The sequence below is a fragment of the Tinamus guttatus genome, unplaced genomic scaffold, assembly GCF_059628265.1.
Source record: "Tinamus guttatus ecotype Peru unplaced genomic scaffold, ASM5962826v1 Tinamus_guttatus_pri_ptg000301l, whole genome shotgun sequence".
NCBI lineage: Eukaryota > Metazoa > Chordata > Aves > Tinamiformes > Tinamidae > Tinamus > Tinamus guttatus.
In genome coordinates, this window is record NW_028288835.1 from 3120701 (window position 1) to 3136076 (window position 15376).

General features: G+C 41.2%; 1 protein-coding gene across 1 annotated transcript in view; it reads left to right on the top strand.

Annotated features, from left to right (window-relative positions):
* KLHL2 (kelch like family member 2) overlaps positions 1 to 15376 on the top strand; it is a 47737-nt gene that overhangs the window by 17938 nt on the left and 14423 nt on the right. Inside the window, exon 5 of the mRNA XM_088528136.1 lies at positions 10384 to 10546. Within this exon, the coding sequence (XP_088384262.1) occupies positions 10384 to 10546 (163 nt within the window). The remainder of the gene's footprint in view (positions 1 to 10383; positions 10547 to 15376) is intronic.

A 15376-nucleotide genomic window follows, 5' to 3' on the forward strand; every position in this document is an offset into this window, starting at 1 on the left:
TCTGTGTAAAAGAGCTATTGTGTATCAAAACTATCAGTGGTTGGCGAACCTATTTCCCTGTGACAGATATTATTAAAGCTTTAGGAGGAGAGGGAAATCTTTATTATATATCTTAACAGAGCTGGAAAAATAACCAAGCTTTTTATCTTTCTGTAAACCTCCATCACTGCTACTGTGTTCCAAAAGCTCTTGCAATTTCTGAGGGCATGCAGTCATTTACATTTATTGTTTTCAAATTATCTGGCTCATCCAAATGACTTCATGATTAAAAAAATCATGAAGATCAAAAAATCAGTGAATCTTAATGTGTGTTGAAAACACTCTTTATGTGGTAATCAAAGCTTTTTTAGTTCTATACCAGCACAGTTCTTACAATATTAGGGGATTGCTGACACTGCAGAGAGAGAACTAGATCCAAACTGGCATGTATTTCATTAAAAACTCTTTTTGCAGAAACATTTTAAAGTCTTACTGGGCACAAATTTAACATTGGACTCAAGAGCCTTATGCTATGCCTCTTTAAATGGCTCGACTGTGCTGAATACCAGTACCAATGGAATACCACTGTGTTTTGCCATTATACATATTTTATATATTATGCCTCCAGGAACCATCTGGTTACCTCTTGTGACCCAATTTTTGGCATCTGTGACAACAGGTTTGAGGATTTTAATGCTGTGAGGGCACAGCTTATATGTGCCTAAAATTTATATGTGTTGTAGGACACGTCAGGCAGCAGTAAATGATCTAATTTTCCAGTGGGAAAAAAAATCTACTATGCTTTTTTCTTTAGCTTATACATGATTGCATGTCAGGAGAATGTAGGAGGGAAGAGAAAAAAGAAGGGTGATCTTTCTATAGATGTGTTTTATTACCAATAGAAACTTCGTTAATATGTATTTTAAATGAGTAAGACTTGCATAAAAAGCAGTAATCCCCAGAGCCCACTAACTAAAATACAGAGCAAATATCTTTGTGGGAAAACTTTGTATTTTGTTCTCTGTGTCAGTTTTTAGATACGCATTGAGTAGTAGATATTTCTGACTATATGGAGCTTTCCTTTTGCCTGTCTTTAGCAGGTTTAGCTATTATGTATGTGCAGGATAGAAACTATTCATTTTTGATGCACCTGCTAGTTCATTATGTGCCCTGCAGGCTAGATCTGGGCTGTATCATCAGTGCCCTTTCTGCGCTTGTTTTTTCAAAGAGTGGAAGAATGAGGTGTTTAGTTTGGATAAATTCCCTGGTTAAAAATGTACTCCAGAGCCTCATGCTTGGCGGAGATGCGTATCCATATCTATATATCTTTTTTGGGTGCCCTGATAAAAACTTTTCTGATTTTGCTTATTTGATGATACTTGGTAGAAGGAAATCATGTAAGTGTGTCTTGACATGAGGAGGGCGTTAGGGGTTGTTGAATCTGGTAGCGGTGAGGCCCATCCAGCTCTGCAACCAGGTCCAACCAGCAGCGAGGCTGAGAGCACCAAGGAGGTGTGCACACACACACACACATATATGTATACAAATATACACGTATGGCCAGGCACGCAGTTTGATGCAGATGGAAACACTCAGCTGATCAAGATGAAGGCCCACAGGGGAAATATGCCCATCTAGACCACATATATAGCACCTATATGTGGGTCCCTCCAGGAGCTGGGCTCAGTAACTGTCCCTAGTTCCTTGGCCACTCTGTTGCTGACACCTGGGCACGCAAGTCCCTGAGACCCTCAGCTGCTGGAACAGGCCCCTCTGGAGCAGACACTGGTCCTTCTGCTGTTGGGGATGGAACACTTGGGTGGTCTCGTAGCTGACCCTGGATCCCGGCTCTGCCCGGCTGCCTCCCCTCCAACCACACAGATGGCTCTCGGACAGCTCCAGGCTCCCTGGAAGTTGGCTTGGGCCTCCAGGTCTCTGCCTATGGTCCTCCCCTAAATGTCCCATGGTAAGCTTTGCATAACCCCAAATGATCTTTCCTGCATCTCTAAACATCCCATACCTTTGTAGCAGTAACCTGCCTTGATCTTAAGGTGGAGAGCCCTTCCGATGCCTCGTCTTGATGGGTGTTTGGCTGCTCCCAGTGGGAGCCCTGGCAGTAGCTGGAGAGGGTGCCCCATTTCTCTGACGGGGTTATTTGGGTTCCCTGGTTGCTGTAGTGCCTTTGTGTGTGTGGAGATGGGATTTTCCTCACAACCTGAAGGTGAGCTGTTGTCTCAATTCTGTCCTGTACTGGGCTTTTCTCCTAAGAGGTTTCTTGGATGTATCTGATCTCCTTGGAACCACCAACACCTTTTGCAACATGGCATCAGACCCATACGAGGTCTTCCCCCATGGTTTTAAGTAAAAAGCTGAATAATTTAATGCTGTTCCAGCCATTAAATCTTTCTGTAACATCCCCTGTGCTGTGGTCTTGGTGAATGAGGGAGCCTGCAACTTTGGCCATGGAAGAGAATTGGGTAGACAGGAGGGTATCAGCCTTGCAAGAACAAAGAAGAATCTAGGTGGAAATCTGAGCAAAACACTTTGCAGTTTTATGAAGAGAAATATGGAAGCAGGAGAGAACTAAGGACATGCAGAGGAATTAAATGATGGTAAAGAGTAAAGATGGATCAGAAGATGAGAGGAGTGAATTAACATCATCCTGAAGCTGTAGGATGATTTATCTAGGGTAATGCTGGACCACCGAATACCTGGTGGAAGGGAGATGGAGAGTCTGGATTTTCTTATGATAAAAAGAGACACTGAGCTCTTATGGTCTGAATCACAGGACTTGATCTCAGAATTTTTGTTCCTTCAGAAGATGTTTTGAGGGGAGAAAAAGCTTCCCCTCATAACAATAAGTTTCTGCTTATTTGGAAGAGAGATTTCTGGGCAAAACAAGGTGAAGACACTTGCGGCTGGAATATATCGGAATGGTCTGAGCTAAGCAGTTGGCGAGTTCAAGTAGTGAATCAGAAAATGATGGAGGAGGTGACGGGGTGAGAAGGAAGTGGGATTAAGGAATGAATCAGAAACTCCTGGAGGAGGTGATGGGGGGAGCAGGAAGTAGGGTTAAGACAAGAGTCTATTACAGAAAAGAAACTGAGCTGTAATCCTGTATTTGAGAACATGTGATTCTGATTGCGGTGGGAGGCAAATGGGAAGTCACTGAGGGATTTAAACAGGCATGTTTAATTTAAATGATAAAAAGAATAAAACACTTCTACTCGGAGCTGCAGCTCTAAATATAACAGCTGTTCATTTCCTGCATATTTTTTCTTGAACGAGTGACTTAGAAGCATGTAGGCTTCCAGAGCCGTGCACATGCAAGGTGCTAGAAACTAATTAAGGTAGAAAGTCCCAGTTATGCCAGTGTGTGGTACAAGGCGCATCCTCCTACACATCAAGGATAAGAGTAGAGAAAGGGTCAAAAGATGCAGCACACCAAGGAAATTAATCTGAGGATCAGGTCACTAAGGCAGAAAGCATTTTCTCCATCCTTTTCTTCCTATCCCTCCTGCTCTCCTCTTCCTCCTTCTCCTCAAATATATGCACACACACACACACACAAACACACATATATAGGGTATATATCAAGGAAATATTTATCTCATATTAATCCTTCAAGACCCCCAAGTGAAAAAACTTTTAAAGTGAGGTGACTGAGTTTATGGAAAAATGTATTTTATAACTGGGTATTCCTGACATTCTCAGCTCACATTGTAGTAAATTGTAGCGCAGTGCTGCTAGTTTTCCTGAGTACTAGAGAGACTACAAGGACTTTTTTGTTAGCATCAGGTAACATAAGGGATTTGGACTTTGCGTGTTTTATAATTCCATCTGAGTTATGTATATGTCCTTAAAGTCTCTTATAATTCTTCAAGTGTTCAGAAATAACCAAGTCAAGTTTTAGTCCCTTCTAGGTAGCAAGAGGTGCAGATGATAAAACAGGATTAAGGATTTGTCAAGATCAGATAAAAATAGGAAATTTCACAGCTTTCTAAGATAGCTGTAGAAGTAACATGATGACAAAATTTAATGTTGAGAAATGTTTAAAAAAAAAAAAAAGTTCCAAAAGAATAATTTTAATTACTCCTACATATTGCTATGTTCTACATTAACAACTTTTCCTAGAATAGAATAACATACTGCAGTCAGTTTAGGGGGGAAAAAAAAGGCTTCTGCTCATTGTGAAGTAGGAGCTTTTAAAAGAAGATTGCAAGAAATGGCTTCTGTTTGTCATTATATAAATGGGTGTCCTCACCTGTAGCTCTTTGCTGGATGTCTGGAATAGCGCACACGGGCTGAAAGGGACTGTAGCTATTTGTAGTTAGAGTCTGTGTATATGGGGTCTGGAGAGAGGTCTTTTTAGGTTGAATATGAGGTGATTAAGCAAGGATTCAACATTTTTCTTCTATATCTATTTGTTTTGAAGACTCCATTTATCCTTTCTAAGGGCACAAGAGCAATAAGTTTTTCCTTAGGATGTGTAGAGACAGAGATGCACAAACATGTTTAAACAGTGGGTAATTAATGAATAGAGCCTGATGCTGCAAGAGACACATGAGAAGCCTCCCTAAGTAAATGAGAGCATGTGAGGGCCCCTTCTGGGTTGGGTCCACCTGGACTCCTTTCCTTCCTCCTGGGTCTCGCTTCCCCTTTTCCCTGTAGGAGAGGAAAAGGATAGGGAGAGAGGAGGGATGCTGAGCCAGGCAGAGCAGCGCTGAGGAGCTCCAGGTCGGGGAATGTGGATTTGAACACAGACTGGGGAAGGGAGGAGGACGCAAGAGCTTCATTCCTGAGCCAGCCGCTAACCAGACCATCTGTGTGGATGAGATCCTGGTTAGTTCCAGCAGAGGCTGACAGAAATAGCTCTCGGAAGGGCAGGATTTTGCCTTTTTCGCCTCCCTCAACAAGCTCTTGTCTTGTTGCAGTCCTTACGTTTCCCTGAGAGGCACCGAACGCTGCCAGTTTGTCTCAAGTGACGTTTGGCTTCAAGCAAAAATGCTTTTTTAGGAGGCAAGATGCATCCAAGCTCCTCTGTGCATTTTAAGGAAATGCTCTATGTTGGCGCTGATTATTTACTCCAGTCTTCAGGGTTGCACCCAGTTTCTCTGCTTGTGGCTGAAATGGGTGTTTTTAAATTGCTTACATGAATGGACCTGGGCTCTGGCCTAATATGTAGTTATCCCTGTTAGCAGGAATTAAGGGCTTTCTGGGAAGTGCTAATTGACCCTCTCACAAGCATGTTGCCCTTCTGAAAACTGCTCAGGTATGGGAAGGATGTCTCTCTCTTTCTTTTCCTGTTTAAATGACATCTTACCCATTCTCTGAGCATGTGTTTAACTGAAAAAGCTGTAGAGTTTTCGGTTAGCCTAGAAAATACTTTTTAACTATTTTACAAGGCCAGCTGGGATCGGGATTCCCTTGTTCCTGGAAGTATAGCAGCAAGCTCCAAGCTTGGCCCTGTTCTAAGAAGTTTACAGGTTTAGGCAGATTCTAAACCACAGGGAAGGAGATACTGGTGATACCCATGAAGTGATCTCAGTCCTGATTACTTCTGATCTGAATTGTGATGATTCGTAAACCCGGTGCCTTCCTTTTGCCCCGCCAGGATATGGTTCACCTGGAACTGGATCCCAATGAATCCAGGCTTTCCTGTGTGAGCTTTGGCTAGTGCCAACAGGGAACGTGAAGGAGCGGGACTGTATCGTGATTAGTAGCTCGATTCCTTCCTGTGATACTACAAAACTGTCAGTCAAACCTGTATTTTTTAATTGGGACTCATTAAGCTAAGGCTGGATTTTCATATCCAGGGCTTTATTGGAGAATGGGCTATTGTCAAGAATTGTCAAGATAGCCAAAAAGTACCTTTATAAGATACTCTATATTATGTTATAAACTTGCAATTTCTGTGTATCTGTAAACCCCATACAGCATTCTATTTATGTGTGTGTTTCAGCCCGGGGAAAGTGTGCTTAACTTTTATATCTCGACCATGTAAAAATGCAGAATAGTTGAATTTTGGAGCTTCACATTTTAATGCACAGAGGCAAATGTTTGTATGTATTTTGGTGTTCTTATATGCTTACTCTGAACATGTAATTTCATTACAACACTCAGTGGTTTCACTAAAACTTGGACTATTTTTCAAACCACAGTTGTATATACAGCACAGGTGTGTATAGATGAAAATTAAAAAAAAAGGATAAATGTGGAGGGTCTATGATCATTCTGATAATTTCCTTCTTCCTTATGTCATGGCAATATAAACATTAAGTGAAGGACTCTTAAATTGCTGGCATGATTTTTTTAAATCTTAAAAACGCAGAGGTTACGTCTTGCTGTGTTTTCTCAATATTTGTGTTTTTTTCGAGGAGTATTAAAGTAGGTGGTTTGCTCGTCTCTGAAACTGATACGATTTTAATGTTATAATGGACAATTTGGAGTATCTGCACTTAGTAAGTGTATAACGTGCTGTGCTGAGCATGTGTATTGCACTGCGTGTCACTTGTGTTCTCACTCATCCGCTTTCCAAGGTTAGTCTTTCTCCTGTGTTACTGATGTGTCATAAAAAGGATGACACCTTTCCATTTTTAGACAACACGTTATTCACTACTTTTGGCATAACCTGCCTTGATTTTATTGGCTTATTTCTGTGCAAAGAACTTAAAATTTCTCAGAACATTTAAGTATGCCAGAAAAAACGGGGAAAAATATGCCTGTTTATTCTGTGAAAAAGACTTGAGATTTTGTTCCTGACACCTGCCATAGGTTCTTTCATTATCTCCACTGTGAGATTAGTAACTCATATGTAGAAAAATCTGTGCTAAATCTGTCTCATTAACACTTGCAAATATTTTCTCCCCATGTAAGAATAGTAACAAACATTTTCTGGGAAAGTTCTGACCATAATATGTTACTGACAGCCATGAATTTGGGCTGTAATATATGGAAGAAAGCTAAAAGAAATTCCAGGAAATTTAAAAATAGTGGAAATTAAAATACTGCCCAAATACTGTCTTGATGCTGTATCTGTACAGCTGGTAGCACTGTATGTTCTGATCAAGAGAATATAGCTCTTCAAAGAGGAATGCAAAGGTAAGAGATTAATAAGAGATTAAAGGTAAGCGATTAAAAATTAATAATAAAAAATAAACTCTAGTAGTTAAATCAAATTGGTTTAAATGAGCACTCAGCTAACTTTAATCGATTTAAATTTTACTTCTCACTGAACTTTATGAAAGTGTGTCTGAAGTTGGCTTTTTGGGGGTTTTTTGTTGTTTTTTTTCTAGCTGAGTAATCACCTCTGGGACATAGTAGTTCTCAGCTATACATTAGCATTTGTCTCTATGCGCTTAAACTACATGTTAAATGTTTCTTTGATTTAAGCAACTAAATAACACAGTGCAATTTTGTAATTAGGATTTTCTTTCTAGCAAATGATTTAATATTTACACATGATTTGTATCAAATTATTAAGTTTAAAATCAGCTTTCAAAAATGAAGAAAATATCTTTGTAAAATTTATTTGAATTACACCGGATGAGTAAGTAATTAGGTTTTGAAAGTTTGTTTTGCATCTCAAACAAACTTTGTTTCAAACAAAGAAAGCACTGTACGGAGCCGATCAGCTGAATGCATTTGGAAATCAAAGATTCTTTCTTTGCAAACTTCTGTTGAGTTTTCAGTGAACCTATAACTCAACAACTTCAATGAACTCAACTCATAAAGATCCGAAATTAATAGAAGAAACTGAAGTGGAAATATGTTCCCTGTCCGTACAGGAGAGGCTGCGGTATCAGAGCTTGGCTTAGCGCGTTGTCAAACTCGCTCCAAGCGTTTAGCTGGCAGTGCTCTGCAGCAGTCTTCCCTTCGAACTTCACGTGTTTTGCTATAGTTTTTAATGCAAGTTTTAACTTTTTTTATGGTTGTGATTTCAAAGGGTTTTTTTTGTTTGTTTGTTTGTTTTTGTAAGATAAGTGTGTTATCATTCTGACTAATTAATCCTACTGTTATATGTAAGGATTTGTTTATTTTCATAGACTCAAGGAATAATCTACGTTGGAAGGGAGCTGTGAAGGTCAGTCCTTTCAAAGCAGGTCCAGTTAGGAGCTGTGTCTCTCCAAGGCTGGAGATTCCTTGGGGCAGCTAAACCACCCTCGTGGTTTCAACACGACCATCCGTTAATGAGAATTTCCTGTGCTCCCACTGGTGTCTGCTGCCTCTTTTCCTATTACTTAGCCATCCTCAAGAGCAGCCGGGCTCATCTTTTCTGTACGTGCCCGTTAGGTAGCCGCAGATGGCAATCAGATCCCCCCTCGGCCTCTCTCTGTAGGCCCAACAACTCCAGTTGTCCTGATATCTCCCGGTAGCGCCGTCGCTCCAAGCTCTTGGTGGGGCCTCCTGAGGCAGCAGGGCGGTGATGGCGGCACGTGCTAGGCCGTGTCGCCGCCATGAGGCGGGTGAACCACCCACCTCTCCAACCCCGTGTGTGCACCGGGGGTTCCCTCTGCGCCTGGGAGATGTATTTAGTGTGTCTGGCAGGTGCACGTAGCTCCGGAAGGGAGGAAATAAAACAGCCCTCAAAAACTCGCAGTGCTTTAAGTGATCTATCTCAGTTACTAGCAGCCCCTCCAAAGTCATCGCTGCTGCTTGGAATGGGAAGAGGGAAGAGGATTTCTATTTCCTTACTTAATATCTGTAATGATAATCTGTTCAGTCGCTCTGATTAGTGAGACAAGAGCCACCAGGATGAGGACACATTTTCACGGTGTAGCTGGGTGGAAATTATTTCCCCCCTCAGCATCTCTTGTGCTAGGAGGCAATAGGCTTATGAAAGAGGTCCCGATCTTTAGAGGAAAGTCTGGATACCCTCTAGCGGTTATTTCTGGAAATAAATCTGAGCTGCATGTACTGGGGTGGGAGACAGCACCAGCTAAGCTCAGTATCAAGCTGCAGTTTTAATGGAGTTTAATACATTTGGGGAGGAGAGGCTCTTTTTTTTTTTTTTTTTTTTTTTTTTTTTTTCCCCTTCCATGCGCCTCTGTCCCTGGTTTCAGCAGGATGGATCTTCCCGGGTTACAGCTGTGTTTTTAAATGCAGGGCATTGGAGCCTCCTGCGCTTCGGCAGCTCCAAGTGGACATGGCTCGCTGCTATCACAGCGCCTGTTGCCTAGGAACCAGAGCTCAGCATATAATTTTAACTGGAGAAATTTGATGCATATTGCCTCTCTTTTCCTTTTTACAAGTGGTACACACATAAATATGTTTAGATCTAAACACATTATTGTATCACTATAGCTTCTAATGCCTTCTGGTTATCAGACAAGCTTCATTACAGTGATTTAAGACCTCACTTAAATTTCACCTAATAAAGATTGATCTTCTAGTTCTTGCTCGAAACTTTTCTTTTACAGTTATGTGAGTGAGCAAACTGCTCAGGGGGAACATCCGTGCATATGAATCTTACTCTTTTCTGCATATTCTAAAATTTTACCTTTTAGTTTCTTGTACTGTTTTGATGTTAATCATACATTTTTCTCTGCTAAATTCGCCAAAAGGGTTCTGAGAGTGAAATGTTTGCTTCATTGGAACAACTTGTATAAATAAATACTTGTGTTTAGTAATAGAAACTATATTATTAACATTATCTTCACTTTTTCATGTTCTAATATAAAATGAGTTCATTGGACTGTTTTGATCTTGTGTATTTATGTTTGTTTAATTTATTTTCTATTAACAGTAGGTATTCAAAGTAATCTATTATTCAAGACTTTTTTTTTTTTTTTTTTACTAATGATGGTGATAGCCTTTTATAACACTTGGTTATAGTGGGTTATTGCTTCAAATTGAGGATTAATTAGTATTTTAAGAAATGTGAGGTGGTTTTCAAACAGGCTTCATACATGGCAGGCTGAAGGGAGAGGGAAAGCCATAAATACTGGAAATAGAATCAAAAAATGACGTTTAAGGGTATTCCAAAGTTGCACCACACAGTCATTCTTTTTCATTTCTTTTAATTTTTGTCAAAATTCTTAGTTTTATTTAAATAAATCTAAAGTAGATAGATGCTTGTAGAAGCAAAGTAGATAGATGCTTACAGAGATGCTGGAAAGTATTTGCTTCCACAGAGAGCTGCTGAAATTAAAACTCCCTCTGAAGAGCAGTAGCTTAGGAGTATATTCTGCAACTTCAGTGTAGTAAGAGTTGCCTTGTTTCCTTCACCCAGCTCTTCCAGTTCTCATTCTTTGAGCTTCTGAAATTATGAGAACTTCCTTTCTGTTTTAGTCTTTTTCGTCTTTCAGGTTTTTTTTTTTTTTGTATTTTCTGTATTAACATTGACAGTACTCTTACCTAAACTCAGAACTGAAAGGGATCCTGACGGCCTGTTGCTTCTTGCAGGTGCTGCTGCCAGCCGCCGGCCTCCTGCAGCTGCAGGACGTGAAAAGGACTTGCTGTGAGTTCCTGGAATCTCAGCTTCACCCTGTCAATTGCCTGGGGATCCGCGCCTTCGCTGACATGCACGCGTGCTCGGAGCTCCTGAGCAAGGCCAGCACGTACGCAGGCAAGTGACCTCCAGCAGAGACTATAACGTAGAGGAATTTTTCTTTTTCCCCCCTATCTCTCTGCTTGCTCTGTTTTTTCGTACTTAGACCTAACCTTCTGCATCGTCCTGAATCAACCCATATTTTGATGCATCCATGTGGTAGGTTTTAAAGCAATGCGTACTCTGTCCTTGCTCCTAAGATAATAATGCTGTGCCCAAGGGTGTGAGCTGCTTCCTTGCATTGCACTGGCTTCATTGATCCCTAGAATTTTGTCAGGCAAGTATAGCTTAGTACATGAGAGCAGTGTGGAAAAAAAAATAGAAGAAATAGGAAAATATCCCGATACAGAGCCTTGGACAGCTGAAGTCCTGGGAGGAGTTAGACTGTGACTGCAGGGTCTAGAAACTATGTATGAGAATTAGATTTAAAGAGCAGTGAGAATTTCATCTTTCTAGAGAAAATGGAAAGCGCTTGCACTTAGCTACTCCCAGTCTTTGTTTCTCTACCATGAATATTTGATATTTAGGAAAAAGAGGCAAAAGAATACTTGTGCTAGTAAAAAGGGATAGCATAAAAAGATATGAATGGAGATGTAGAGCAGACTTTCCTATAATAGTGACAGTCTGGATTGGCCTTCCAGTGGGAGTGAAAACCCAATTTTTGTTAAAATTGGAGCTTCATAGCCCTGTGCTGGGCTTCATCCTGCTGCAGCCATGTGTTACACTTCTGCAGCTTAGCTGTTCACATGCATCTGTGATACATATGGGGAGCCTGAAACTAGCAGGCACTTGGTACAAATTCCTTGGAATTAGTTCTCTTACAATTCAGCTTTGTAACTGAGACTCTAGGTGTCCTTGTGGTGTTTCAGAATGCAATCCTGTGCCAGGTCTTGCAGCACTTGCATAGGAAGGGAATAAAAGCAAGGGAGGCTCTTGTCTTTCTGTTGTGAGGAAATACTCCATTCTCAGGTATCTTAACTGGGAGAAGGGTTGAACGAATCCTCTCTGCTGATACTTCCCCGGGAAGATACTTCTGTGGGACAGAGTGGCCGTTCCAGCTCTCATGGAGAGTGGGATTTCCGGAGAACAGGAGCAGGAATCCAGAAGGGTTCCTAAGAGTATGCGGTGTGAACGCTGTTAGCGAGCACCCGCTCTCACTTGTACTCACTGATGTGTCTTATCTGGTCTCGGAGAACGTTCATGAAAGAAAAATCGTTCCTGAGAACATGTACATGTTCTTGTAGTGGTATATATAACTTTCTGAGGATAGGCTGGTGAGGCCTTATAATAAAGGAAAGAGATATAACTCTTTGGAGGTGCCAAGTAAGATAGGCAGTAGAAAGGCCACATAGAAAGGCTAAACTGAAGGTCTTGGGCAAGGAAACAGATCAATCTCCTGTTGCTCCTGCTAATGAAACATTTCTGGTGGAGTGTGCGTGTTTTTTGTACTGCCTCATTACTAAAAGTTTATGGTTTTAGGTAGAAGTGTTTTTCTACCCTTTAACATGTCTCAGAGAAGCGGGTTTCCCTTCTGAACGTATCGCAGCCGCACGACGAGGTTCTCCCCTGGCCAGTGCTCCATAGCCTCGTGGTGGGCGAGAAGCCCTGCAGAGCTTCACACGGTTCCTGCTTGCAGCCAAAGGATAATAATGCAGTTCCACCAGCTGCGTGGCCAGCACGGGGTTCGGAAACAGCGGATTTGCTGTGGAAGAAGGGTCTTTTGATCATTGCTTGTGCACACCACTGCGTAAAGCGTCTTGGCCTCAGCATCACACTGCGGGGCCGTCAAAAGAACTTTGTCATGGAGGCCTAACATAGTTAAGATGCATGTATTGCTCTATTGTACTTAACCGTGGGACACAACACTTCGGATTCGGGTACTCTATGTGCAGTACTTGAGCCCTGACTAGATTTGGATATATATATATTTTTCTATAGGCTGGTCTTGTGTACATTGGTATGCAGGAGATGTAAAGGACACAGCAGAATCTTTTTACAATTCTATTTCGAGTAGCAACTTCTGTTGCTAGGCTGCTGTTACCTTGGCTGCTGGGAACCTCGTGGTGCTCTGGAAAGCAGTTACTTGAGCATAAAATTTGATAACTAAATCCTTTTTCTTTCTTTTTGTTTTAAATCTGCTTCTGAAATGCTCACCTGTAACCTGTTGCTATTTGTCTGTAATGTGGTTGGGTCACTGTTTGCACCTTCTGTTAGACTGTTAATGAAGACCTTGTGCCCCATTACGATTTTTTAGCTGGAACAGTATGAAATGGAGAAATGAGAAATGTGAAATTTCTCATGTGAATGTGAGTTCTCGGAAGGCATTTTTTCTTTCATCTGTTTGAGTGATTATCTCTTATGCCAACTTACCCCTTGGGTCTTTCCAAGTTCCATACTCTGCATCAAAATAAAAAGGTACTGATTTAGAAAGAAGTGACGTGACGTGTCTGGGAGGTTCTTGCTAAGTTTATAACATTTCAGAGAGATTCAAGCACTCCATTTGGTTTATAGAAATCTGTTTGATGGAATAGAAACAGTTGGTCCAGAACAGACAAAAGATATTTGTGCGACTGCAGTTGTTTCCTCATATTCTTTGTTTCTCAAGCTAACAGGCATTGCAGTTTTGCAAGGTCTGTGGCTTCTTCCTTTTTTAGCTGCAGCGTCTGGTGCTGATAAACTCTGGCCAAATGTTGTCATATGTGTTAATGTGGATGTGGGATGGTCTTTGGGCAAAGATTTATGGAAGCGTACCAAATATTAAAAAGTTTCATGGAAATAGGTGTTAATGGATATTCTCATCAACTGGTGGAGCACACTGGAAAAATGTTAGAAAATGATTGAAGTCTAGTAATCATGGAATAGATATTTAAGCTGCCTTGAAGAATAGAGCATTTCCCCAGAGCAGCGCTTAGAACAGCTACTGTCATAAATCACAAATTAGAAGATAAATTTCAGGTGCTTTTGACACGAGGATTTTCTGCAAATTTCTTTAAATCTGTCAGATTTTAAGTAGATGTTTACTTCTGTATTTATGGCATTTGAAGGCAGCTGACCCAGAGAAGGCCTGACTACAGGCATACAGACGAGCGTAAACATGCTTATGAATTAATCCACCAATGTTTCCTGCATAAGATGTCCTCAAGTGATATCAACTGTTTCAAATTCCTTCCTATGGGCCTAAAAAGCACGGGATTAGTGACAACCTCTCAAGCGACAGCAGGCTCGAGATGCTGGAGCACCTCCTGGCTAGAAGGTAGGTGAGTGCTTAGGTGCCTGACTGGAGAACAAGCATCTCCAGAGCGGGAGCACCACGAGTGGCGATAGCTCGTGCAAGTTCCCTGCGCTTGCTCTCTGCTTTCACAGTGATTTTTGTGCTCCAGACATCAAGTTCCTTGGCCTTTTCATATTGCTGCACGTTGCTCCTCTCTGTCCTTCTTGTTTGCCCCCAGAACTGCAGTCCCATCCTAGAGATACAGGGCAAACGAGGACAGGTCTCAAGCTATCCAAATAGAAACTGTCTTAACCAGTTACGAAGGGAATAGTGATGCCGTTTTGTGGAAAATGTCAAAATCTGCTGTTGGAATGTAATTGGAACAGATATTTTAGAAACTTCCTAAAATGGTATGGATGTGTTTAAAAAGGGAAGAAAAAAGTGGAGGGAGAGGTGGTGTTTTGATAATAACGAAGCAGAATCCTGCTCGCTTAGGAAGTGCGGATTTGGGAGCCAAGCCCGTGCAGCTCCCAGCCAGTTGGTTTCCAGGCTGCAGGACTCTGGAGCCAGCTGGCTTAGCAAGGTGACAAGCAGGCAGGATTCCAAAGGGAATTTTAAGTCTCACGCTGTGTGGAAAATTTGGATTTGGGAAACAAAAAAGTAATTCTGTCCTAAGAAGTTCCAACCAGGCAGTTATTGCTGTCTGCTGCCGAGGCCTGGGAGATGCTGGGGAGGAATATCCCGTATCCTGACTTCATGGGGGAACAAAGCAAACGCAAGCAAAGCCAGGCAGAGGTTTTGCAGAAGACAGATGTGTGAAACGGTTGGTCTTGTCCTGAAGCACTGCATGGGCTGCAAGAGGGACGTTTTTCAGTTTTGCTGAGATTTTCCTGATGCTTGATATTCTGTAATGAAAAAATGATAAAGGAACTTAGTTTTTATTGAAAAGTGCAGGGAGTGATCTCATCCTTGAAGACTTAGTCAATAATATGGGATAATATGAATCCTAACATCTTTAAAACATAGAAGCCAGAAAAGAAGAGCATTGTTTCCCCAAAAATGATTATTCCGTCATGATTTTTGAAGGAGGAGGATCTAAAATAGAATTTTTGGAACTTGTGGAAGTTAGTAATACTGAATCACTGTATTTCAAAGTAGGATGTGGATACCCTTCTTTGGAAGAGAGGCTTGAATTTCATAAACATTTTTATACCCAACAGAGTAAGTCCTTCTGTCCTCGGTGATTGAACAACGTAAGACAAGTTACTGCTGGCAAATTATTTAAGTGGTGCTTGTGAGTTTCCTTGTTCTTCTTCAGTCTCAAATCCCTTTAGCTGTAATTTCAACTGGCTTTGACAAAAGGGTACATACATCAGTTAAGATGGTCTCCTTGACAACAGATCTAAAGAGACAAGTGATTTCACCTTACCCTTTTTCATAGCTAAAATTTATTCAGCCATCTGCCTTCCTATTTCTCTGTTTTTGATCATCCGTTTGGATGAAGACTTGTTTCCAACTATTGCTTGAGGACTTCAGCGCTTGATTTTGTTTTAATTTCTCCTTTTTCACTTTTTATCCACTTGCCTCATTTTATTAAGGTTACATGTTTATTTTTTAATATGCTGTATACACAGCAG